This window comes from Raphanus sativus, chromosome 4 (genome assembly GCF_000801105.2).
Source record: "Raphanus sativus cultivar WK10039 chromosome 4, ASM80110v3, whole genome shotgun sequence".
In the NCBI taxonomy this organism is placed as follows: domain Eukaryota; kingdom Viridiplantae; phylum Streptophyta; class Magnoliopsida; order Brassicales; family Brassicaceae; genus Raphanus; species Raphanus sativus.
The window spans coordinates 51,800,188-51,826,269 of record NC_079514.1 but is presented as its reverse complement, the minus strand read 5'-3'; the positions used below and the strand labels follow the sequence as shown (position 1 = coordinate 51,826,269).

Here is a 26,082-nt window from a genome sequence, read left to right as displayed (position 1 = left end):
TAAAAGAAGATGATGATCATGGATATATATATTAATATTTAGTACATAGATGAATCTAGGCTCCAACTTTGGGTCCGGAGCCTGAGGTTTCTTTATTTTAGTAGAGAAGGCGAAAACAAACGTACTAAAGAAACATGCTTCATGAAGATCACTAGAGGAAGGAGGAGGATGAAACAGGGGAGAGTTATGGATGAAGCAGAGAGAAGAGAGCATTATTTTCTTGGTGGAGAAGAAGTGCTTTCTTCTTTAAAGCCTCGTTCTCTCGTATAATGCTTTGATTCTCTAGAAAGAGCTTCATGTTTCTCATCTCCATCTTCTTCTCTGCCCACAGTATTCTTCTCCTCCTGCGTCCAAAAAAGGAAAAAAGAAAACAGGTTGTTATAAACTTGTAATTCAGAAGGCTAAAACAGAGTCAATTGTGTCTGAAACTGAACCTGGTGAGATTAAGGACACGGAGATGGGTTTGTGTCTTAAGTTTACGTTTGTTGTGGCACGAAGCTGATGTCATCGTGGGTGTGCGTGTGTCCGGGAATGATTCTGAAGGTCTCAGACACATCTTCTTTCTAGTATTATCCCGCATAAAGAACTGAGTAACACATAACGGGAAAGTAAGCTTTATATAGAAATAGATAAGCTTGTGTTTTGTAAGAGAGGGAGACAGTGATGATGAAGTCTTTTGAAGGTAATGATGGTAAAAGGAAACTCATGATTACAAGAGGGACCGTTGATGCATGGGTTTAGAACGCAGATGATGAAGAAGAAGACCAAAACAGACTCTCACTCTCTCTCTTTCTGTTTCTTGTTCTTGATTGAATACTTACAATATTCATACAGGAGACTTTAGTGAGGTACTTGATTGAATACTTACAATATTCAAACAGTTGAGGTACATACTAAATAGACCATAACGATAGACAAGTCATTCAGTTTCACACATATTCTTTACTTGTATTGTAACCGACAAGGGAAAAGTTACAAAGTATGGACTAAAGTTTGATTTGATTTCTTTCTTGTTTTAGTTATATTAGTTTGATTTTTTTTTATAACTACAGCTACAACCTTTTTTTTACCACTGGACTAACTCGACGTTGGTATTAATTTAATTTGAATTTGATTTTTTTTCCTTTTGCTAATTAGTTATATTAGGTGATTTCATGCTCAAATAATATTATTTTATCAAAAATAAAGTTTATAATTTTAAGACTTCAGTTTGTATCTTTGGTATTGAAACTTCATTAATTATTTAAAAGTTTAAATTATAAAAAATGTTATTTGTTAGGTTTTGATTGGAAATAAAAATTTAGTTTTGATTTGATTAGTCAAAGTTAAATATATATAAAGAGTAACTTTAGTTTACATTATATTTTATATCTTTTGAATATATATATTCATTATATTATATATATATACATTATATTGTATACATATACATTTTATATATATAACTAAATATATAATATATATAACTAAATATATAATATTTTAGTAAAAAAATATTTATTCTGTTTATTGTGACTTGTGATAAAAATACACTAAATTAACTGAAACATGTTTTACATTAATTTATTGGTCAATTTTGTAAGTGATTATCAATTGCTTGGCCAAAAATTCACTTTGATTAATCCAAATCTTTTTTTCCGTTCCTGAAATAAGATTTTCTAAATTATTCAAATATATTAAAAATACAATGGATATTTACAGTTAAACTTTTATTTATTTATATTATGCAAATTTTAATAATTATCAATCAATAATATTTAATCTATTCAAATATTTTTAATTAATGTATCTTTACAGTATACAAAATATTTTTAAAATATAGAAAATCTATCTCGTAGAATTAAAAAAAAAAATCTAACAGATTCCTACTTTCCGATAGGGAGGGAGTATAATAAACAATTGGATGACATGTTTTTTGTCTGAAATCTTTTAGACTGGCTAGCAGAACCAATAATAATTCAAAACACCTGACTATTATATAGTAATTTTAATTTACTAATATATCTATGTAATTGATTGATTCTAACGTAAAAACACCATTGAAACACTATTTTAACTTCCTACCAAACTCTTTCCAATGTCGAGGTCTTGGATTCCCGGCGGCAGCACATTGGCATCTTTCCTCATAATTGGAGCCAAAAATTTAAGAGAAAAGAAGCTTGATTCCTTATACTCTTAGAGACCTCTATATATCAATAGTTCCTATATAAAATATAATCATGTGATATGAATAGAAGCAAAAAGCATAATTGATGAGGCTAAGGACTAGGACCACTAAAAATTGTTACTCATTTCTTGTGTTGATATTTTCTTGAGATGAAACCAAAAAAAAATATTAAAGAATATGGGGAAGAAGCTAATACTACTAAAGACTAAATGGCAAATTGGAGTAACAAGTCAACATCTAGAATTATTAGCATGCTTCAAAAATGATCAAAGATGTTATAATTATATACCTATTTTTTTCTTTTTTTTTGACAACAAACTGAATTATATTTCTAGAACAAGGATTCAATACAAGACCCGGAGAGACCTATATAGTGCGACCTTTGCAAGAGAGTCAGCGGCTACATTATTAGCCTATTATTCTCTACTATTTCTAGCTATTCTTAGAGTTAGCATTGTCTACCACAAACAAAGAGATGATGGATACCATGCATCCCAACATTACATAAACTAAAGATTGTAAAAGCATGAAGCAATTATCATAAATGGCAAAAAATTACCGTAGAATTTGGGTGATTCTGTAGTTGGTACTGCTTACAGTGATGAGTTTTATTTAACTTGGGCGTAAAAATTGTGTCGGTTGTGTGGGAATAGTAACATAATCTATAAAAGTCGTTAGTTTAGTTATATTGATTAGACTTATCAACGTATATGTTTCTATAAAGTACGTATCCACGTACCAAGAACTTTTGGGTCATCCTAATAACGTTGTAAGCAAAGGGATGCTCACAGAATGATTTTACTGTGACAGTATCATTTACACCAACACTCCGAAACAAACATGTGAAAGTTAAGCGAAGCTTAATGTTGATTTTAGCGAAAGGGTTGATTGAATACATGTTTATTCAGAGCCAAGCTTCACCAATTCTGATCCACCACCTTCGACTTTAACTACACGCAATTTGAAACAGAAGTAGATGCTTATTTACAAAACCATCTTACTAGTGATAAGAATTGTATGCTCAAAATGTAAACATGGTAACAAAAACTTACAGATGGGCTGGTGAAGATGATCAACTGCTTATCTTCAGTGGAAACTAAGAGGTTAGTGTTGTCTATGTTCAGAGCCATAGCTGTAATATTCTGCACTTTACCAAGCTTCATCACATGGAATACCTACAAAAGAAGAAGAGTTTCTTGTTTGTTAGGAAAAGTTATATTCTTCAACAACATCAAGAGCCATCTAAGGCCCTTGAATAATAAAGTAATACTCCAGTTCTAAACATAGCTAAGTGAAACATTAGCATTGAACCCTCAAAAGTTTCCGAGTTAATGTATTTGAATATATGCTCCCAATTTTTTTAAAATATTTTTACTAAAACTCTTACTAAATTGCTTAAGACCCCAAAATCCGGTGCTGGTAATACCTTGAGAGTATATAAATTGAGGAAGCATATAGATGGAGATGGAACGTCCAGTATGTTAATTGCATTGTCTCCACTTGATGAATCTTCTTCACCAGTGTAGGACAACGAGTTCACGCCGACCACAACGTTTTGACCATCCATGGATAGTTCCATGCAGCTTATAGTACAAGAGGAAGGAAGTTTCGCTTTCGAAATAAGAACACCATTGATAGTGAACGTGCTGATAGAACGATCTGATCTACTCCAAACCACTATAACTCCACCAGAAGAGATGCATAGAGCATTGGCTTTGACGCCAACAAGCCGTCTTATTAGTCGGCCTTTCCTTATGGAATGCACTAGAACATCCGGTGATTCAGAGGAAGAAACAACTATTCCATGATCTGAGCTAACACAGCAACATGTTACTTCTCTTAAGTGGCCATGTAGCACTCGTATGGGACCTTCAATGCGTCGCTTTTTGCCTTTGTTAGCCAAGGTGTTGCTTGCGGAGGAAGGTGCCTCAGAGCTTTTAGTCTGTTGGGACTCACTTGTTTGAGAAGTGACTCCCTTGTGAAACCTCCACATCAAAAGAGTTGTATCTCTTGAACCTGTCACAAGGAAGTTGCTGTCTGGAGACAAAGCTAGGCATGTTACAGGAGCACAGTGACCAAAAGCTGTTTCTAGTGTTTTGGCTCCATCAGATGAGACTAGCTTGATGCTATTATCCACATGTCCACCTAAATAACATAAAATTTCATTAAAAGAAGATCTCCAAAATAGCACATTTTAAAAGTTTATTCCAGAAAATAACACAATGATAAAAATATCTAAATGACCCTAACTCCTAAAACTTAATCTTACACCAACCTTAAATAATAAACCGTGAACCCTAATCAAATTAAATCTTAAAACCCAAATGTAATTTTTAAATTTTTTTTAATAAATGTTATTTTTAGAAATATTCCTCTTGTGTGTTAATTATGTCATAAAAACATGATTATTGCTATTTGAGTGTATTTCTATTTTATTAATCACCAAACCGTCACAACAGAGTTCATAACCCTTAAAAACATGCTTACCAGTGATAATCTCTCCATCGGTTGTAATAGAAGTCACTGAAGAACTTCTGATTCCTGATGACCCATAAGCCTGTGCTTGAGGATATTCAGAATCACCTTTGAACATACGTATCAACGTCACACCAGTTGAAGCCTCCTTGGCGTGATGAAAGATGAAAGGAGTGCTCTGGCCGTCAGGTGTGTTTGGTTGCCACTTATGCTGTGCAATATGTGCTGCAGGACCATTCATGTCAACGACCACAACGTTATCAGAAGATGCCTTGATGGCTGCAGCAGGTAAGTTGCAGTGCTCTGGAGCTGTAACTGGATACGGTTTTATCTCCTTTGGGTTCCTAAAGATTGTCTGAACAAGAGTTTTGAAGTGTTTGTCAGATTCAGCTCTTTGTAACTTAGAACCTCATAACATAACCGTGTTACCTGCATGTGAAGGACATCTTTAAGAGGCATTCTTTTGACGTGAGGCACAGTCAAAAGCTGGGAAGGTGTTTGCCCTAGGTAAGCTATCTTGTCCTGAGTAGCTCGTTGTTGTACAGGATCCTTGATCTTGTCTATATCAACAGTCCCTTCGTATGTAGTGTAGAAGAACACATTATTTGACATTATAGCTTCCTTACCACGTTGCTTATACCTAAAATGAATAAGTTGATAAGTGTAAAAAGCAATCAAAATTTTCTAGCACCAAGTAGGAAACTTACCCAAAAATGAGATCAATCCATTCATGCAAATGTGCAGAGACATGGTCGCTCTCAAGAGCCATTCGTTGCTTGTGTACAAAGTCAACAGGGGTTTTAGCCCACGGAGGAAGGTTTACAGTACCAAGCTTTGTATGATTCTCGTTGGTCAACACCTCGGGAAGGTAAAACAACTCTGGAACCTACAAAGCATAGTGATGTGTCATGAACATATATGGCTACACTCTTCACTTGCAAAGAAGAGGAACTTACCAGCTCCTTCACATTCTCCATATCTTGGAGAACTCCTTTCCATGTGGCTGCTATGTCTGAAAACATTCGGTCTTCCCGGGCGAACTTTCCACCGTGCAGCTGAACTGAAAGTGTTGTAAAAGGTTCCACTCTAGCTAGATAAAGCAACACCTACCACATGGGATAAACCAAATGATTAAACATAGTGCATGGGACCATCATAAACACTGTGTCATAGAGAAGATAACCTACTGCTCCAGCACTTGAGTAATGTGAACTATAATGGAACTTGGGGATTACTGGATCTTCAAAGTTTGTATACTGTTCTTGAAACTTCTTGAGCCGCTCTGGGTTTAATGCACCAATAGGCTGAACATATACAAACTCACATTACAACAAGCTTTCAAGCTTAAAATGGGCCCATTATATGCAGGTATAGAGCCAAAACTACAAGTAGCACCACCTTAGAAAGATCTCTAAAGCTAGATGGATTTGTTAGGTCCAAGACTTCTGATGTATAGTCAGACAGAATCCATGGGAAAACAGGATACTGCAAAAAATTAACAAAAAATAAAATGACATCAAAATTTTTTTACATAAAAGTTAAAGCATTCTCACAACAACAACTCAACAAGATTTACCTGAGTGATGTCATTATAACTACGTCCAGACAACGTGTTGAGCTGCATTAAGTACTCAAAGTTGCTGATCTGCAAAAAGGATACAGCTTATAACAACATAAAGGCTTACTCCAGATGTTATTAGAAGGAGAAAATGAAATAGCATACCTCCCATCTAGACCATCGTTCCATTAACTGAGTTCTTCTCAAAAGTTGTTCTGGACTCTATAGAGGAAACATTTTATGTAAGTTTTGCAGCACTTAGAGAACACTTAAGATGGACAAAAACACACAAACCTGAGTTGTCAAGTATATATTGTTTAAATGAGGAGGCCTTGCTTGAACAATAGTCCTATATGCATTACTTCTTCCCTCAGTGTTCTATGGTGTTCATCAGAGTTCAGAAAAGTACTTGTGGTGGTTAGAGGAGGTAAGAAATTAACAACAAAGAGATGAATATAATGTAACAGAAAGGGTTCTTGAGATACCCCAAAATCAAAGAAGAAGTTTGAACGGTCGACCATGAATATTTCCAAAGCACTCTTTCGAAGTTGATATCTATATATTCAAGAAGTAGAGTGTGTTAAAATAGTGAGCTAGATATAGACAAACAGTGAGATGATGAAACTTTTACCTTCGGCTATAAATCTGATGAAGAGAAGACATCAACCAACTTCGATCTCTTTCTTGGTCTCCTGATTCTGAACCATCCACATGTTGGCCTTCACTCATGTCAACAAGAAAATTTATTCTCCTTGTTGTTATCTGAAAGGTTCCTTTCACAACCCTTAGTGGTCGGACCATAGAAGATGAAACTTCAAGAACAATCCTTTCATCAAGTTCCTTGAGAACCAAGTCTCTAGAATTTTGAACCACGTCTTGGTCACTCAATGGTCGAGGATCACTGATACCACTTGACAGTTCTATTGCATCCTCAAGTGAGCCAGACATCCTCTCTTCATTTTTCCCTTTGTGTTCAAGATCATCTGCATCCTTATATTCATCATCTTCATACATTATCTCCTTTGATATTTCTTGAGCAGCACGAAAAGTTGCATCATGGTCTGTCTGATCATCATAGTTTACTGCTTCCTCAACATGATCAGTACCAGTGTAGTTCCTCCTTAAACACTGTCTCATTCTTAAAGAACTTTCCATAGAATCCAGTTTCCAGAAAACCTGCAGATGTGAATGTGTTATTACATAACCTTGACATGTTTCATATTTAGACCAGGCTTACGTGTTTGGAACTGCATAAATGGTCTCCAAAGGGTCCAAAGAAGCATCTCATCTCTTCCAAGTAACGTATTAATTTTCTCCAACCACGTACTCCCATGCACAAGCGGTTCCTCACTATGTTATCATCTCGTTTACGCCTATCAATCTAGTGAGTAGTTGAATGTGGATTAGAGTGTACAGAGGGAATACAACAAAGTGTGACAAGGAAAGAGATCTAACCTCAGATCTCTGCATGTTACGTGCCAAGGCAAAGCTTGCAACAAGCACAGCAATAAACTTGTAGGACAAGGCATTAAAGTCTTTGCCATAAACTGATTTTGTATCCACTGGTTGGAGACACTCCATCCATGCTACTCCCATAGCTTCAGAGTCGTTCCACCTCTGTAAACGCTCCATGTCACTGATGGTCCTCCTCTGACCAGATGTGGCCATTGCAACAGCACTTAAACCTCTCCCCGTACCAATCTTGGCACTACGTTCAAGATCTCGTGCTGCAGCCAGGGCAGCTGCTTTTGCAGCAGCCTTAGCTCTTGGTGTACCTGGTGTGTCATCTTTGGGAGCCTGCAAGGGCTTCTGGAAGCTTGAGAAGCTCTGAAGTTTGGCACTCTTACGCTCAAGCAGTGAAGTGTCTCGCCTAAGAGATGGAGGTGCTGGTGGTGCTGGAGGTGGAGGCGCTTCCGAACCAGCTGCACCTGCGGCTATCATGGCTAGTGCCATTGCAGAAGGAGGAGATGCAAAAGCAGCTGCCCACTCAGGAGATATCATAGAAAGAGCCGCCTAGGATACAAAGAAACAACAACACAGTTCAATAACACACAACAAAACCTCTTAGGGAATGTGAAAAGACTTGTGGAACCTCAATGGGAAGTGCATCAGCAGCCAAGGCACGATCATCAACAGCAAGAGGATTCAAACCATCAGCAGTGGAAAGTTCATGAATGCCAGCTAAAAGAGGTCGCCACTTTCTTAGAATTGCAACAAATGGTGGTAGTATAGCCTCTAAATACTGCTTTCTTAGTGGCCTTTTGTCTCTGCTCACAGCATGCCATACCTGCAACACACTTGGTATCAAAGTGAGCATCAAATCAATCCACACAAAAGAATGTGAAAATATGGAGAACTAACCTCAGAATATAGAACACATGTAGTAACCAATACTCTCTGCCTCTTTGAATTAGATATTGGCATGTTTAAAAAAGGAGATAGCACACTGAAGATCAAAAGACAAGACACTTTAACTTCTTTACATAAACTTGAGTGGGCAACAAGTATCAATGATATTTTCTTGATTTACCTCCACAATAATGCTGATGGTGACATCTGAGAACTGATATCTAATGGTCCACTAGAAGAACCATCTTCAGAACTTAAATTTTTCATCAACAAACTATCTTCACCATGGTCTTCTTCCCTCAAAGACAAGAGAACCATTCTAAGCATGCATAAGAAAGGCTGATCACTATCCAGCAACTGGTAAAGAGCTTCCATCCCTCCCATCCCAGTACCAGACCCTCCACCAATTCCTAGGCCACCTCCAAGTCTAGACTCATCAAGCAGCAAAGCTTGAAGCATGGATACTGATTTTTTAACCAAAGGAAGTTCAATCCATTTGCCATGAGCATCTTTTTGTAAAGAACATTTCCAAGAGTCCCAACCACTTCCACCACCACCAAAACAAGTTGTTTTAGGAGGTAGTCCAACACCATACCACAATCTACTCCTGTACTTCCAGCCCTCAGCCAAGTCCATTGTACAGCTACCATATGAAACAAAGGCGCATGAAACAGATTCATAAGGCTCAGCTGCTGCAGCAGCAGCAAGACGCTCCATTACTGCTGTAGATATTTGGCCACTTGAATCAGCCATTGAAGCAAGTATCTGAAGAAAAAGTAAAGTAAGAAAGTGAGCGTCCTTAACAGATAATGGTTGCAAAGTATATCCACTTACATCTAAATGGACCCCTCCTGAATCACTGGACACTGAAGCACGGCTGCTAGAAACCTCTGATGATTCTCCTACTGTGGTCAATGTGTACGGACGGTTGTTAATGGGATAAACAAGAGACAGAGGAGATGGAGAAACATCGACTGCTTTTGCAGCACAGTTCTGCTTGCTTTGTAGTCTCAAATGATCTTCCACAAGCATCAAAATCACAATTGTGTTTTCCACAAGAAACACTGAAAGCTGAGCAGCGTTTTCAACTCCAGCCTTTGCTTCTTTTGGTGCTAGACTCTCTGCTGCGACTTCAGCTGATGCAGCAGCGATAACTTGAGTCTGTTGAGGGGGAAATAACAATGTATAGGTCAAGCTATAGCAGTCACATAGTGTAACAAAACAGGTGAAAACACACACAGAGCTTCAAATGAAAACAAGAGTTACCTGAGCTTTTAGTTCTTTGGCAGCAAAGTCTAGCAACCCACCAAGAAGCCTTCTTTTGAAAATTGGCAGTGATTCCTCACGCCTGAAAAATTTAAGAGAACAAAAAAGTGTAAAATACAATTGAACATAACACCATGTATCTCTCAAAATACATGTGAAGAAGCAACAAAAAGTGTAAAAAGTTGGTGCATGAAACTACCTAATGCGTTTCTCTCCAGTGCTAGACCCACCAATAATAGAGAGCCACTCTGCACAATGAGTTATAGCCTCAATATCCTGTAAAAGGAGCAAAAGCAGTTAAATGTGAAAATGATATAAACTGGTAGAGAGCTGAGGCAAACAAATATACCTTCCAACCATCCTTCTGGCGCATTGAATGTTCCAACATTATAATCAAGAAGTTATGAATCAGATCTTCCACCTCAGCAGAACTAGGTGAAGCATACCGTCTCCCTGCATCTCTCTGTGTGTGAACACAAAATAGTCAGCATATAAAGAGAGCTTGCTGGTTAATGACAAGACAATCATGGAGGGAAACTTTCTAAGTGCTATGAAGTTTCCAAAACTCTATATTTGAAGTTAAAGTGTTTTCTCCAAAAGTAAATTTCAAACTTAACTTTAAAATATTTGTATTTTATTTTTTTTTGTCCTTATATTTGTCATAATTAATTTAAATTTATTTAAAAAAATTGTGAATAACTAGCACACATATAAAAATATTACAACAATATTAATTAATAAAATTTTATATTAAAATTTTAGTTTTTAAATAGAAATAACATAATTAATATTAAATTTCAAATGACTATCATATTATTCCATAAAATTATTTCTGTAATGCATATATGATTAGCTAGTGAATTTTGAAGTAAAATTGACTCTCTTTATTTTTTAATTTGTAGATTAAAAACTAAAATTTGTTGAAATCGGGTGATCATAAAAATTTAAATACATTGTATCATGAACAAAAAAGTAAAAGAAGAAAATAAATATTGCTAAAATAATCATACGAAAACCCATGAAAACAACAATTACAATCATCTTTGGCTACACAAAATTTGTCTGGACAATATTTTGGAGATTTTGGAGGTTCCTCATCAAATTTATCTGAATATTAATGTTGTTGTAATATTTAAATTTGTGTAAGTCTTCATGTAATTTTTTAAGAAAAAAGCTTTTTTGTTGTTTTTTTATCAAAACAAAGCTTTTTGTTGTTAAGATTCGTTTGTATTATTTTTGTCTAAATCTAGTTTATAACTTTTGAAATCTTATTTTAAACTTTTATTTAATTTTATGGGTAAAAGTTAAATTTATAAAAAAGTGAATTTTTCATGAGATATAAATTTTTTAAAAGTTAACATGATAAATGAGAAAATATTTAAGAATTATAATTGTGATGTATAATTGTAAGGACCAAAATGCAAACAAAAATATGAAATTTCAAATTTGAAGTTTTGAATTGTGAAACTTCAAGTTTTACTCTTAAAAACTTTAAATCTGAAGTTTTAAAGTTTTTTTTTTTAGAGCAAGAAATTTCATATTTGAAATTATAGAATGTCTTTTGGAGATGTTCTAAGGTTAGAAGTTGTACCTCGTAGTTTGAGATCAAGGTCTCCAAGATCCACTCAGGCCACTCTTCCATTTTTGTCAGGCTGCTTCTGTTTTCAGGATGGCTACAAGCCAAAAATAGAAGATCCTAACATAGAAATAGTGAGTTCAGAAAGATACAAAACTAGCTGCACAAAAGTGTCTCTATGGCTATGACATTTATACCTGAAGCGCTCGTTTTTGTAGAGCCTTAGATGCAAACGGTAGAGAACGCAAGAGGATTAACAGAAGCTGAAGGTGTTCAAAGCGATGACCTGAATCATAAAAGTTCAGGCCATCCTCTGTTGATGAACCATTAATCTTCAAGCAAATGATCATTACAGGTTAGCACAGATGAAGACAGACAAAACAAAATGAAAGAAGAACAGAACATACCGAGGTCCCAAGCAAAGTTGTATAGACATTCTCAGTCATCAACCTGTTTGGAGCTGCTTGAAATGCTTTAAGCAATGCAAATAGAAGCAAAGATACTTTATCATCAAACATTGTTCCACCACTTTCAAGAAGCCCATGACTCATGAGGTTGCTCATGCCATCAGACTTGGAACCAGGAGAAAACTTTAAGTGCCCTTTTGAAATCAAGGCACCTATCAATCTAATGATTCCAACCACAACGCGGTCACTATCGTCCGTATTGTTTCTTGTATTGTTCCTTGTGTTGTTACTGAGTGGAGTTTCAGAAACAGAGGATGTTATGTCATCATTCATGGAGTTGGAGATGGTAACTGAGTCACTATCATGAGCATGAGTGCCTTGTGGAACTGAATCCAACTGCTTTAACAAACCAGACTCATTGTTATGACTCTGTTCACTATGATCAGTTGGCATTCTTGTTCCATCCTTAGACACAGATTCTACAACGTTGTCATCACCTGCTTTAGCTTCTCTCTGGAGAAGAACAAGAAGTGTTTCTATCCCATTTGATGTGATGAATACCTCTGCAAAAGTCTGAGCCTTTGCAGCATTTGGCTGTACAACCAACCTAAACATGAGATGTAATACTCTTGCAACCTAAAATAGAGGTATCAATCAAACTATGTCAGAGCAAAGATCTCAGAAGTGACAGTTAATGTAACTTGTTACCTGATTTGGCTGTGGACTATCAACTATGAATCCAAGTAATCTGTGAACATCAGCAGAAGCAAAGGAAGAAGATGCTGCTCCCATTAGAAGTTCAATGATCACCAAAAGCTCATCAACCAATGCATTAACTTCCCACATTGGACGCACATCCCCATCTAGAGAAAAAGTGTTCACAGAGTCTTTCTCTTGAACCGTCCAGTAACATCTCCTACATCCATCAAGAAGTATCTGAATAGCATCAGCATCCCTCATAGCTATTGCTTCAGTGAAGACCATATCTTGAAGAGATGACAAGAGCTTCTTCTGAAGTCTGTAGTTGCACACACTCCATATTTTCAGATCCAATAGTAGTGTCCGGAAGAGCTGCACTTTGAGAGCATGGTTGATCTTTTGAGACTGACAAACCAACACAATGGAAGCAACTAGCTCATCATCTTCTACTCTATCATGGTTGAGATCAAGTGATGAGAGTGAGTGAAGAAGGTAACCAAGGATGGTGGCTAGAATCTCAGGGCCTCGAGTACGAGACAACTCTTCATTGTTCCCAGGATGTTGAATAGCAACTGAGATGATTCTAAAGATAGGTGCAGCAAGAGAGTATGTAGTCAAAGACAATGGGACATTACTAGAAGATGGCTCAAGAGTATCTTTACACACATTGCTAACTGTTAGAGGAAGCAAAGACATTGGTCCTCCATAAGCTAAGGCCCAGAAGGACTCCACTGACTTCAATCTCGTTGCTACATGGACTTGTCCAATCACTTCAGCTGGTCGTCTTAAAGTACCTTAACCCAAAAAAATAAACAGATATTTTTCAGTACTATAGAACACTAGATGTTTTTTCGGTGTTCATGCACGGATATAGATATTTTAATATAGACTTAAAATGGTCATACTTATAAATAGAATCAAGAGGATAATCATAGGTACCTGCAGCTCCAGAGAGAGAAGCATCTGGACAGAACCGTCCACTTAGTAGACATGGGTGGTAAAGTAAGTGAATGTACACTCCAAGCTCTGAATCCAAAAGACTGCTTTCCTCTGCCCATTTTCGGACATGGTCATTTGTAGCTAACCATGGAAGACCAGCCCCATTTCCAAAACAAGGCAAAACATCACCACCTCTTGATGCTAATCTTGTCATTCTTTCAGGACCAATGGGTTCTTTAAATATGTACACTGGTCCCATCTCAGCAAACAAAGCACACTGACGCCGACGACGGTCAGCAGATGATGCAGGAGGAGGAGGGTTTGATCCAATGCAACAAGAAGAAAGTGGTTTGGATATACGAGGAAACTCAAAAGGAAGAGTCTCATACAAGGAACCGTCTATGTACAGACGCAGCTCACTCTCTGAGTTTCCTAAGAGCCCTTGGTTACATGTATGTTCAAGACCAATGAAGTACCAACACTGAGGCTTAAACGCATGAGTGAAATGAAGTGAAGCTCTGTTTCCTCTCCCACGACCACTCTCAACTACTAAGAACTGTGCATAGAAGTACACTTCGATTCCTTGGTTACTATCAGGAGTCAAGAAGCTGAACAGACGTGGCATATGAGCAGTACCTTCACCACCATGTACATTAGCAGCTGCCGATGTCTTTCCTGATTTGGCGGCTGAAGCGGCAGCAATGGCGGCGGCTGCGGTTGAAGCGTTTAGTGTGTCAGCAAATGATTCAATGTAAATCCAAGTTGCAAATGCATAGCCGTTAGTAAAAGGCCAACGAGTTTCTCCTGGACCAAGTAGCCCTGAGCTTTCACCAACGAACTCAAAGCTACATGAAGGTCCTCTTGATTCATTACCGCTCATTGCCTTCTCTAATGCATCCATCAAGGGGCTTGACCACACTGTTTGAAGAGATGTTTTAATAACCTGAAGCCATCTATGTAAGTCTTCTACACTAAGTGAGTGTCCAGCTAAGTGTTGAATACATTGCAACAAAGCTGATGCATTCCATTTCATATTGCCATCCTTGGCAAGTATCTCCTCTACCGATCTCAAGAGAACACTTAACAGCCCCGCCGTAGAGCACATAGCTCTGTTCCTCGTGCAAGAACGTAAGATAGCAAGCAATCCCCTCACCATGAGTGTCCTAGGGGACATGAAGACAACACTATCACCATAACAAGGAAGGGTAGGGATAAGCTCGCCCGATACAATGGCGGCACGAGAGTTCAGCATCACGCTAGGTGGGTTGCTATCTTCATCCTCTTCAAAGCTCTCAACTCCACCCATGGTAGCTAAAAGAGAATCAATAACAAGGAAAGCAATAGTCTCTGCGTCCTCTCCAGACCCAAAACTTTCAGCACCGGTGACAATGTTCTTTAGTTTGTCTAAGCTTTCAGGCTTGCCCATGATGGCAGAATCAACTAGATGGAGCAACTCTGGAGAAACGTTTTGCGTTGTATCCTTTGGTTTGTGTGTATGTGGGGACTGAACCAGAGGATCTAGACTCGTTGATGAAAGCGACGTCTCCTCTCTTAGAGAAACTTGTTCAAAATTGTCATCTAAGCTAATCCCTTCATCATCAGCATTTTCATCAGGAATGAAACTAGGGTTCCCTATATCAAAACTGTTCTCTGCGACAGGCTTATCAGCAATGTTGAGTGTTTTTTCTTCGTCTTCTTCCATTTTAAAGAGCTAATAGAGAACCTACGGAAACAGATATCTCACTCACCACCTGTTTAACACCAAAGAGATTAACAAGTAATGTTTAATGAGCACTGACGTGGGGAACAAGGAAACCAAAATGAAGCTGAAATGTAAATAAAAATATTAGGACACACATGACAGAACAAATCTCCATCCAGTTAGTGGTTTCACTTCCGACAAAAAGAAAGCTACAGAACATTTAGACATGAGATCTGTTCGTAGCACGGTAATAATGGTCGGAAAAATGTCTAAACAAACAAAAATGAAAGGGAAGCAACTGAGGTTATCCCGCTCACCTATTCATCCTGCTTGAAGAATTGGATCTGATCGGCGATTGGAAGGAACGACGACGCAAGAGGAGTAGCAATGATCGGAGAAAATTGCGCGCGAGAAAAAGATGGAGTGATGTTTGATTTGGCAATTTCGCACCCATTAAGAAAGAAAGTTACGGTGGTAAAATTTTCCTTTCTTTGATAATCAAAAAAAAAAAAAATTCCTTTCTTCCTCCTGTCTCTGCTCTTGACCAGTCAAATGAGTGGTTAAATTGGAATTTTTAAAGACAGTCTCATTCAGATTTTATAATTCTTTGGGTACGGATATATTTTGTAACTCCATCTAAAATTCACAATACTTTTGGAATATTTTCATTGGATTGATCAACATAAATATGAAAATGAGTATTTGAGATTTTTTTTTTTTTTTTTTTTAACCACGAGTATTTGAGATTTTTATTTAGATTTTGGATACCTTTTTGAATACTCGAATCAATTTTTTTTCTTTTTGAAAACAAGTAGAATAGTTTTTATCTCTTAAATTTTATGGGTGCTTCTGAAGAAAATCAAACTGTGGTTTGGGGTTCACTGGTAGAGTTCCTGACCAACTACGCTGCAATTTATTTGTGTTACGGCTTACAAATTATAAATTTTGTTGTTCTTGTGGTATCAGTTGAATCCACACCTCTTCATGTGGGTCCACCCCTGATTCTTTTTTTATATATATATATTTATTTATTTATCTTCCCGAAAACGGGCATTCAATTTTGATTACAAGCTCGTTTTCACCAAAATGGTTTAAGTCAAAATACACCGGCTAACTTCGCTCAAACCACCAGTCCGGCACATTCCACTAGCCGGTTTCTAAATTTTTAAACTATCCAACACCGTTCTCAGCCTTCGATGTGATCCGCAAGAGGGTGGCGTTCACCTCATTTCTTCGGTTACCGGAACTCACACGGCATCTCCGGAGTAGCTGGTGTTAGACGGTTTCTTCGAGCTTGAGCTCTCCATTGATCATTAAGCACAAACCGGATAGATAAAAGGGAGAAGGAGCATACCACACAGCAAGCTCTGCACCACAAGAATCCACCGTCAAGATTGAATCAAATGCGAATGTGAGAACCACACAGCATCAAACAACTCAAGAACACAGGCTGCGGCGAAGCACCACCAAGGAACGAAGCTCTGTGTCCTGCAAAAGAATCGAAACATTAACCTGCTCAATAAGCCAAATGGCCAACAGAGCATCGCGAAAGCTAACATCCCACTAGGTCTCCTCGTTGGTTGAGTCTCAACTGACCAAATCAAAACTCTGAAACCGACGCCCTAGCCCGAGTAAGAGAACCCAACCCGGTCTTCTTAGTGCTGAGCCGTTACGCCACGTTGGAGAGACGAGACAGAGACGACTAAGCGGACACGGAGAAGACGAGTCACAAGACTCAGTCACAACGACCTTGCAAAAGGAGAATCCAGACAAACAGAGAGAGACCTCCAAAGACGAAGCTGAATCCGCCATAGACGACAGAGCAACCGACGGCTTGAATCCTCATACGCTGAATCTCAGACAAACCGCAGCCACACGACCACAAAGCTGGCTAAGTACGCACCACCAGCCTGAACTGATGTCTCTATTGAGAGCCAGCTAAACCGAAGAACGAATCAAGACACCAAGTTTCGTCCGACTGAGCACGACAAAACCCCTCACGCGCCACCAACCGCCGAGACGATGACCAGATCAACAAAGAGAAAACGAGATCTAACCTAGCCTCACCCTAAAAGCCGACTCCTTTCACTGCTCAACCCTCGCCGGCTCGTCGAGACACCAGAAACCAATCGTACCTACCGGATCTATCACTCCCCGGGAAGCTCTAGGGTTCTGGAGTAAGATAGAAACCAGGGCCTCAAACATGTCGACGGACAAGGAGAAGAGAGGAAAAGAAGCAAATCGAAAAACAGAGGCAAGGGGAAAGAGAGAGCCTCCGGCGCCGGAGCTAACGCGAGCCGAGACCGGAGTCGAGGTCTCCGGACACCGGAGCAGTGACTGAGATTTGAAAACTTGTGGCTAGAGATGGAAGAGAGAAAAGGGGAAGAGAGAGAAGGGAAAAGGAGATTATAACCTGTCGGAAAAAGCAGATTGGGTTCGGTTCAAATAAGTTACAAACAACCACGCATAGAAAATATAATTGAAATCAAAATATCTCATCCCCTATATATTAAAGGAGAAGCATTTTTAAGGCTTTCCTTAAACGGTTTTCGTGAGAATTCATGAGAAACCTCCATTCCACGTGTCGCGCTGTGAGCGATTTTAAGAAAAACGGATCATTTAATGCTTAGCTTTCTTTCCTTATTTACTTCAATGATAAGAAACTTAACGATTTTTTTTCATGCTCAAACAGTTTCTCTTGACATAGTATAAAAACTAAGAAAAAGAGAAGAGCTTTAGAGACCAAACTCACCACCACGAACCAGAAACACTTAGAAGCATTTCCTGTCGACGATGGATGGACCCGAGTCATCGTTCTCTCACTTAGAAGCAGTTCCAGCCAAACACTTGCCGTGTTCTGTCGCGGGTTCTTGACCCGAGATCGATGAGGCAGCACTTTTTTGAATGATGTATCTATCTCTCTTTAGTGAGCGCAAACTTTTTTGAGGCAGCACTTATGTGTATGCAAGGATGTAAGTATTGTGTATACCTACCGAAGTCGTTCAAGCTTCGGAGGTGAAGACGGGAGATGAGGGCGGAGGAAGAGAGTGGCTGGGTCTTCTTCGCTTACTGAGGACAAGAAGCTCTCTCTTCTTGATTGGAAGATGGCTACCGCTACGGAAATAGCGAAGAGGATACATGTTAAAGCGAAGATGAGGCATATCACCGGGACGTCGTTGTTGTTGTTGTCTCTCTTTGAGAGGAGTAACAGATGAAGTCTTGATTCGGGTGGATTGTGTTGAACCCGCAGACTCTGTTCTTGACCCGACAGTCTCTGCATTTAGCGAAGTACAGGTCTCGAGACATTGTAGCATTTGTTTTCACAAACAATAACAGTTTGACACAAGCGATAACACATTCTATACAAACTATAAGAGTTCTTAATACAGTCTTCCATTGTCAAGCATGCTTTACGAGTCATTCTCACGTAGTACACGTGAATTTTAAAGCGAATGAAATACTACAATTTTATTAAACGTGAATTTTAATAATATGGTTAAGATTTTTAAACCGATATCAGTGAATTCTATCCATCCCGAATTAAACCGGCTAGCATTAACGTTTGGACAATATTTATATTTTTTGAGTGATTGGCAAGGTAAATTGATGATACTAAATGACATATATTTCATATTTTTTTGTTATGGAAATTTATATATCTAAGAGTGATTGGCAAGGTAAAAATATTTTCCATTTAATACGATATTATACCAAGATACCACATTTATTGCATTATATATGTTTAGTTAACCTATATAAGACTCACTGCTCCACATAATTTTATTCATTCACTACACCCGAAACCTTAACATGTTTATCTCATTCTCCTATAATGGTTGCGGTAACTTATGCGTCTGATTTAAAACTATTCAAGTCAATGTGGAAGATTATGGTTAAGATCATTCGTTTGTGGAAGCAGTATTCTGTTGGTGGTGGTCTAACTATTGAAATGGTTTTTATCGACTCCAATGTAGGCATCTGTACTCTTCACCTGAATAAATTTTATAAATTTCGTTTTCTTTATTTAAACATGTCTAAGTTTTGAGTTTTTTTTTTATTTCGTAGATTGTGAAGATGTTTTACGCAGACCAAATTGAAAAATAAATATTAAAACATAATGCTTGATTGTTAAAATTCATTGGGCTTATGTTTAATACATTGTAAGAATTAAACTCAGCAGGTTCAATGTGTAAATATATTAGTGTTATTGTTTATGTATATATTTTTATACAACGATTTATGTATATAATTTAATTGTCATTATTTTAAAAAATATTTTGTAATGACTAAGTATATTTTATATTTAATTAATTTTAATTTAAGAATTGAAACTTTCATTTGTTATATGAACAAACATTTCTTTCAATATTAGTTAATGCTATATGTATATAGCAATGAAACACTTTAAAAAAAAATTTACATACACACAAATATGCACATTAAAGTTAGTACTTATTATTTTAAAATCTTCATTTCACCATAACCAAATTGTAATGAAATGAATTGTTTTATAGACATCTTTGTTTTATTTAACAGTTATATAAATTTGATTTTATTATGATTTTTTAATAATTTATAATATGAAACCATTGGTTTATATTAGAATTGTCTAAAATTCAAAGAACATGAAACCAAACAAATACAAATAGTCTTTAGTTTATCACTAAAAACCCAAAAATCTCAACCATTTTAACCGAACAAACAAAAATAAATATGAATTTAGAATGTATTTATATCATAGGATCTTAAAACCCGAAAACAACCCAAAACTAAACTGATATCCAAAATAAATATACCTAACGTCTTAATATCTTTAAAACAATCTTATCCCGTACAAGGCACGGGTTATCATCTAGTTACTTATTATACAAAGCAAACCAAGAGTTACCTAAGACTAACCATTCACACGCTTCTTAACCGGGACTGCACAAAGTGGGTTGGTCTTATGCAAAGTAACACCAAAGCTCTCGTCCATGTTCAAATCCTCAGGAAAGACACCGTTCTGACGCTTCCACTGAAAAGAATGAAGAAGAGAAGCAAGAATAAGAGGTACTGTCTTCATAGCCACAGACATTCCAGGGCATATTCGTCGTCCAGCTCCAAAAGGTATAAGCTCAAAATCTCTACCTTTCACATCAATTTCTCGTCCCACCAGAAACCTCTCTGGCTCAAACTGCTCTGAGTTTTCCCAAACGCTCGAATCTCGTCCAATATACCAAGCATTTACCAAAACCTGAGCATTCTTAGGCACGAGAAACCCTAAAACCTCTACATTTGTCTCGGCTTTGTGTGGTCCCAGAAGTGGACCCGGTGGGTGCAAACGGAGAGTCTCTTTCACTAATGCTTGTAAATACGGAAGATCCGAGATGTGTGACTCCTGAACTACACCATTTGGACCTACCACGTCGTCCATCTCAGCTTGAGCTTTAGCCATTGTCTTAGGGTTGCGAAGTAGCTCAGCCATTGCCCATTCCACCGTGGTGGAGTTCGTATCAGTCCCTGCAAGAAACAAGTCCTGAGACACACAAACATATACAAGTACTAGTTAGGTTTACATGCAGATATTTCTATTGTTTTTTTTAATCAAAAGCCTATTTTATTATCCAAACTTGATGTAGTTTGGGTAAGTTAACCAAATTAAACAACCAATAAAACATAATTTCCTATGAAAATATCTAGCAGTACTGGCTAAAGAATCCGCTATTGTCTTTTGAAAAATAAAAGTAACCGTGAAAGTAAAAATCAGTCACAAAGATGTATAAGATCATAGGAATTGTATATAAATAGCACTTACGTAGAGAAAGTGTTTGATGTCGTTCACGTTGAGCTCGGATCCATTTTCTTTGACTAAATCCATCAGCGAATCCAAGAGATCACCTTCGCTCCGAGATGATTTGTCATTGTTCCGAGCATCGATGAACCCTTGAAAAACCTGAAACAACACATCTGAGCATACTTTCATCTCTTTCCGGATACCTTGCACGTCAATAAACCCTATAAGTGGAAAATAGTTGGCTAGGTTTGGTTTCCCAATGGTTTCCATTATGCGAACCACCGATTCTTGGAGCTCCATGGAGGTTCTCGGGTCATAACTACCCAAGTCTGTCGAAAATAGAGTGTTTGAAATTAGATTGAGTGATGTGACGAAGGAGGCACGAGCAATGTTGACGGACTCTCCTCTTTCGCATATTTCGCTTATAAAGGTTACAAGTTCATTCACTTTCTTCATGCGCACGGTCTTGGTGGCGTCGAGACACTGTGGGGAGAACATGTGAGTCGCCGATATCTTTCTCAATAACCTATGTGGAACATAAGTACATACACAGAGCCGATCCATCGCCAATCAGTATATCATGCCATGCCAAGGCATTTTGTCCAAAATGGAAAAACTGAACCGAAAAAAAAAACCGAACGGAAACTGAACAATTATAAAAAATTCAAATGGTTTCTAATTCTCTAAATCCAAAAACCAAAATACAATTTATAAACTAAGACTATAAATGATAACTAAGAAATGAAAGAGAATAATGTATTCTTTAATATTTTTAATAAATTTTACCATTTATAAGAAACGGTTATTCTTTTCATTTTTTTCATTTCTTTTATTGTAGAGAATTAAAGAACAAATTTATTTCATCTACTTTTTTCTATTTGTTTCTAATGTTCCCGAGATGGTTATCAGTTAAACCCTAAAATTTACTCAAAATCCCTAATTACCCAAAGATTTGTATTCAAACTATAGGAAATTATATAAATTACCCGATATTTAAATATAAACTATATGATATTTTATTTAAAAACCACAGTTATCTGATATTTGTTTGAATTATCGGAAATTACCTAAAACCTAAAATCAAACTGAAACCTAATTGTCCCTAACGGTTTCTATATCTTTAAATCCAAAATAGACGAAAGCCGGAACATAACCAGAACCCTAATGACTAGAAAACCAACATTATACGAGTTTAGGATAGACTAAACTAAAATTGTTATCCTATAACTTTTAGAAAGCTCTACAAATAAAAATAAAAATAACTGAAGAATCACCACATATTACAACACGTAAATATGTATTAAAAGATTAAAATATTAAGAATATCATTATTTTCTATCGTTTTTAATAGGAAAAATGGTCATTTCGTACCCAACATATTGTGATATGCTCAATTCATATCCGAGTTATATGGTCGTGCTAAAATATAGCTAAGCTTTCGAAAATTTCAAATAACATACCTAATATTTTTTTTGGTCTAATCATACCTCAGTCGCTACATCAATTACTATATCATCTAACTTTGCCGACATTAATGATATGTCGACTAATTTTGCTGACAGGGATGTCACGTATACATTTTTTAAAAAAATAGTCGTTTTATAAAATATTTTTTTAGAGAATGCAAAATTTTATAAAATTTGATTATTTAGTACAATTAACAAAAATTAACTAAATAATTAAATTGTAATCTTATATAAGAGATATATTAATAAATATTTCGATCATATCACAATACATTCCTTATAAGAGTTATATATGTGTTGTAATGATTCAAATCTAATACTAGTATTACAGTAGTGTTACTCTCAATTAATCATAGTTGTGTTCATTTAAATAATTTATGATATATTAATATAATTTTTTAAATATTAATATAAATTCTTTAAATGTGAATAACATATTCTCCATTATGTTATTTACATTTGGAGAGTATGTAAATTACATACTTTTCCATACCTAAGCAGTCCACCGATATTAGTTGTGTGTATGTAAATAACATACTCTTCAAGTGTGTTATTTACATTTAGAGAGTATGTAAATAATATAAAATTTTATATTTTCAAAAAGAAATTTATAAAATGACTATTTTTTTCAAAAGTATATGTGGTATTATTCTTGTCAGCAAATTAGTAGATGTAGCATCCATGTCACCAAAATTAGATGATATGGTAACTGATGTAACGATTCAGGTATGACTAGACCAAAAAAAACAAACATTAGATATGCTATTTGAAATGTTTGAAATTGTAAGTATGTTTTAGCACGACCATATAATTTGGGTATGAAATGAACATATCACAATATATTGGGTATGAAATCGCTGTTTGTCAATCTCTAACATACACAGATTACTTTCTCACTACCTTTTTGTTTTTTTTCCCTTTAGATTTTTGATTATTATTTTTTTTCTCAAACTTTTACGACTGTTCTACACAAAGAACCGATTAAATATTTTAAATTAATATTTCTATAAATAAAATAAAAATATGTTTTGGTAACAAATTGATTAATTTTAATAAAATACATACTTATGTAAAACTATTGGAATTAAGCATCACGTTAACATAATTATAAAAAGACATATAAATCATTTTCATAGTTTTTGTTAAAATATTATTAATTTGAGAATTTGTTATGGAAGTTTAAAATTTGAAGGTTCAAAGTGGAAATCAAAACCACTTTAGAGGTTTTTAATGGTATTTTCCCCAAATATATCCTATTACAATTTTATTTCTACTACAAGAAAAAATGATAATAGATTATTATAACCAAATTAATTACCATGTGAAATTCTTTTAAAAACAGAAAAATTGTTTATAATTTACCTCCAACGAGGGGACGTTGAAGGTAGCCAGGCGATGGAGACATCTTGGTGGATGGATCGAATTGGGTCGAGGATGATTCGTCCAGACAGGACTTGATCATGTGTTTTAAGCACCTCTCGTGCAGCCTCTGGTGAGGAAATGATCACTGTGGTTAAACTTCCAAGCTTAAGACTCATGACTGGTCCATAAATTTTTGATAGGTCGGCAAGTGAACGATGGGGAGCTTTCCCGATTTGGAGAATGTTTCCAATGATTGGCCATCCCGGAGGTCCTGGAGGAAGTGCGGTGGATCTCCCTTGGGATCTGACAGCGGCTGCGAGGAGAAGGAATGATAATAGGAAGCAAAAGATCAGGAAAAGAGCCACCTCCATTATTAGATATTTCTAAGTCCCGTCTCCTCTTACTTATCTATGGAGATGATATAGAGCGCTAGATGTCTAATCGTTTTGAACATTATTGCATCACTTTCCTTCTAAATAGTCACGTTTGTCGACAAATAAAGAAGAAAACAAAAATTGTTTTCTGTTTTTGTTCAGGAAAGGTATCCCATATGCCAAGAAAAAATTACAGCACGGTTAATCATCACTACAAAAGTGAAGAAACAAAAGAAAAGGTGAAGAGGCAATATATGAATAAATAAAAGTTAGCTAATAAAAGTTAGCTGGTAAAAGAAAATGTTAAATGTTATATTATATTATATTAGATTTTGATATGCGTATCCACACGACAATTTATTTTTCATATTATTATTATATATCATATATATATTAATTATTATATAATTAATCATATTTTATATGTATCATCATATAAGTAATCATATAACTAATACTATTTTATATGTATCATCAAAAAAATAATCATATATATTGCATTTCCGTATATATATAAAAAACATCTTTTATAACAGTTATTGAAAAATATTTTAGTAAAAATCAATTTTGAATATATGTATGTTTTTTTTTTTTTTTGGACAAACCTTAACTTTATAGAATTTTAATCTCCATAAATGGAGAAAGTTTTCACAGAACATGATAACATAGCCATCATAGCCAAAAAAACAACTATTACAAGGAAGCAAATACAACATATAAAGATAGGGGCAAACATCACGCTTAAACAACTAATGACGTAAAGAAGTCCTCTGAACTCAACGAACATATAGCTGAAAAATGAGACGAAGCCTTGGGAATTAAAGACCACAATCAGTGATATGCATCCCGAGATTGAAACAGCAGCAAGTGCACGATTAACAATCCTTAGAATGGCTAAACAGCCTTTGATTAGAACTTCAATATTTGAAGTATATCTAATCTTTAACATTAAACTCCCTGCACCAAAACCACATAAAGTAGTTGATGAAATTGGGAGAGAAACAACCTCCATAAAGAAGGAACCTGGATAATAGTCGTCCGATATGACCCGATCCACGGGATGAATGGAAATGTGAGACATTAATCCATCAAGCTGCCATAGCTGAACACAAAAGGACTTGAATACCACAAATGTATAACTGCATAAAACAGTAAGAGGTCTGCATAAAGCAGTAAAGGGCCGCACCAAAGCCAGATACAGAGACAAACCATGAGAGAATCCAAGATACCAAACCAAAGATATCAACACATCACTGAAGCATAAGTTTGAGAATCTCTGATGTAAAATTGGAGAAAGTAAACGCTTGGAGGCACAGCATGTGTCACCAACGGACACACGTAAGACAACACGAACACTGATCACAAAATCCATATTCAACAAAACAGATTCTAAATCTGGAAATTTAGAAATCGTTTGAGAGAGGGTTAAGGATGTGTCGAAGAGCAGATATAGCACGAGATGGAAGGGTGAGTCAGGTGGATCTGGCGGTTCTGGAGGAGAGGGAGCTTCGAGCGGCACATGAAGAGGCGTACACGGCGGCGGCGGATCCGGAGGAGGGCGGAGCTGCGACGGAGGAGACTGATGGAGCCGCGACGGAGGAGACGAACACATCAATGGAGCCATGGGAGTGGTAAGCTGCTTCAAAGGGTAGAATACTGAGGGACCAAGCTGAAGTTGCAGGGAGAAGCCATGGAAGCGGCACCTAGGGAACTGGGCCAGAGAGAGTTTCTCTTCTGAATATATGTATGTTTTTGAATCAATTTTTGAATCAATTTTTATATAAATCAATTTTAAATTAATATTTTTTATTTGAAATATGTATATAAATTTTAAATTTTGTTTATGGTTATTTTAAACAAAAGATATGATTAGGTAATTATATTAGGTCATGTTCGTATATTTTAAAGCTGACACAGATATAAAAATATTCATAATATAATGGACTTACAATAAGTAATCATATAATTA

General features: G+C 36.4%; 3 protein-coding genes across 6 annotated transcripts; all 3 read right to left on the bottom strand.

Annotated features, from left to right (window-relative positions):
• On the bottom strand, nucleotides 1-638 carry LOC108853975 (protein LITTLE ZIPPER 2-like). The gene is made up of 2 exons (XM_057007049.1): nucleotides 435-638; nucleotides 1-344 (listed from the first exon to the last, which is right to left on the bottom strand). The coding sequence occupies exons 1-2, from the start codon at nucleotides 578-580 to the stop codon at nucleotides 185-187; spliced, it is 306 nt and encodes a 101-aa protein (XP_056863029.1). The 5' UTR covers nucleotides 581-638; the 3' UTR covers nucleotides 1-184.
• Nucleotides 639-2,980: 2,342 nt separating this feature from the next.
• On the bottom strand, nucleotides 2,981-15,138 carry LOC108851273 (BEACH domain-containing protein C1-like). Its single transcript, XM_057007172.1, has 28 exons — nucleotides 13,437-15,138; nucleotides 12,507-13,291; nucleotides 11,799-12,434; nucleotides 11,589-11,723; nucleotides 11,407-11,511; nucleotides 10,165-10,278; nucleotides 10,015-10,091; nucleotides 9,816-9,897; nucleotides 9,384-9,710; nucleotides 8,731-9,314; nucleotides 8,562-8,646; nucleotides 8,293-8,487; nucleotides 7,656-8,213; nucleotides 7,438-7,581; nucleotides 6,832-7,376; nucleotides 6,686-6,755; nucleotides 6,495-6,578; nucleotides 6,366-6,422; nucleotides 6,219-6,287; nucleotides 6,041-6,127; nucleotides 5,830-5,946; nucleotides 5,599-5,748; nucleotides 5,350-5,528; nucleotides 5,072-5,282; nucleotides 4,655-4,997; nucleotides 3,594-4,312; nucleotides 3,220-3,342; nucleotides 2,981-3,117 (listed from the first exon to the last, which is right to left on the bottom strand). The coding sequence occupies exons 1-28, from the start codon at nucleotides 15,136-15,138 to the stop codon at nucleotides 3,085-3,087; spliced, it is 8,316 nt and encodes a 2,771-aa protein (XP_056863152.1). The 3' UTR covers nucleotides 2,981-3,084.
• Nucleotides 15,139-19,778: 4,640 nt separating this feature from the next.
• Nucleotides 19,779-24,206, bottom strand: LOC108848971 (cytochrome P450 76C2-like). 4 transcript variants are annotated; one of them, XM_018622444.2, is made up of 4 exons: nucleotides 23,740-24,204; nucleotides 20,933-21,437; nucleotides 20,266-20,653; nucleotides 19,779-20,152 (listed from the first exon to the last, which is right to left on the bottom strand). In XM_018622444.2, exons 1-4 carry the CDS (start codon nucleotides 24,108-24,110, stop codon nucleotides 20,124-20,126), a joined length of 1,293 nt encoding a protein of 430 aa, XP_018477946.1. In that variant the 5' UTR covers nucleotides 24,111-24,204; the 3' UTR covers nucleotides 19,779-20,123. The 4 variants fall into 4 exon arrangements, with proteins under 4 accessions (XP_018477946.1, XP_018477945.1, XP_056865772.1 ...); XM_018622443.2 differs by having other exon boundaries at nucleotides 19,779-20,653; nucleotides 23,740-24,205; XM_057009792.1 differs by having other exon boundaries at nucleotides 19,779-20,653; nucleotides 20,933-21,527; nucleotides 23,740-23,878.
• Nucleotides 24,207-26,082: the final 1,876 nt, after the last annotated feature.

What these genes read in the sequence shown, in the direction of transcription:
- LOC108853975 (XM_057007049.1), bottom strand. Translation starts at nt 580, where the DNA reads ATGCGGGATAATACTAGAAAGAAGATGTGTCTGAGACCTTCAGAATCA. An exon ending in CGTGTCCTTAATCTCACCAG is followed by an intron (nt 345 to 434) that starts GTTCAGTTTCAG and finishes TTTTGGACGCAG; the next exon opens with GAGGAGAAGAATACTGTGGG.
- LOC108848971 (XM_018622443.2), bottom strand. Translation starts at nt 24,110, where the DNA reads ATGGAGGTGGCTCTTTTCCTGATCTTTTGCTTCCTATTATCATTCCTT. An exon ending in TCAACGTCCCCTCGTTGGAG is followed by an intron (nt 21,438 to 23,739) that starts GTAAATTATAAA and finishes TGTTCCACATAG; the next exon opens with GTTATTGAGAAAGATATCGG. An exon ending in ACATCAAACACTTTCTCTAC is followed by an intron (nt 20,654 to 20,932) that starts GTAAGTGCTATT and finishes TGTGTGTCTCAG; the next exon opens with GACTTGTTTCTTGCAGGGAC.
- LOC108851273 (XM_057007172.1), bottom strand. Translation starts at nt 15,138, where the DNA reads ATGGAAGAAGACGAAGAAAAAACACTCAACATTGCTGATAAGCCTGTC. An exon ending in CAGGAGGGGTCCATTTAGAT is followed by an intron (nt 9,315 to 9,383) that starts GTAAGTGGATAT and finishes CTTTTTCTTCAG; the next exon opens with ATACTTGCTTCAATGGCTGA. An exon ending in CATCAGATTTATAGCCGAAG is followed by an intron (nt 6,756 to 6,831) that starts GTAAAAGTTTCA and finishes TTGAATATATAG; the next exon opens with ATATCAACTTCGAAAGAGTG.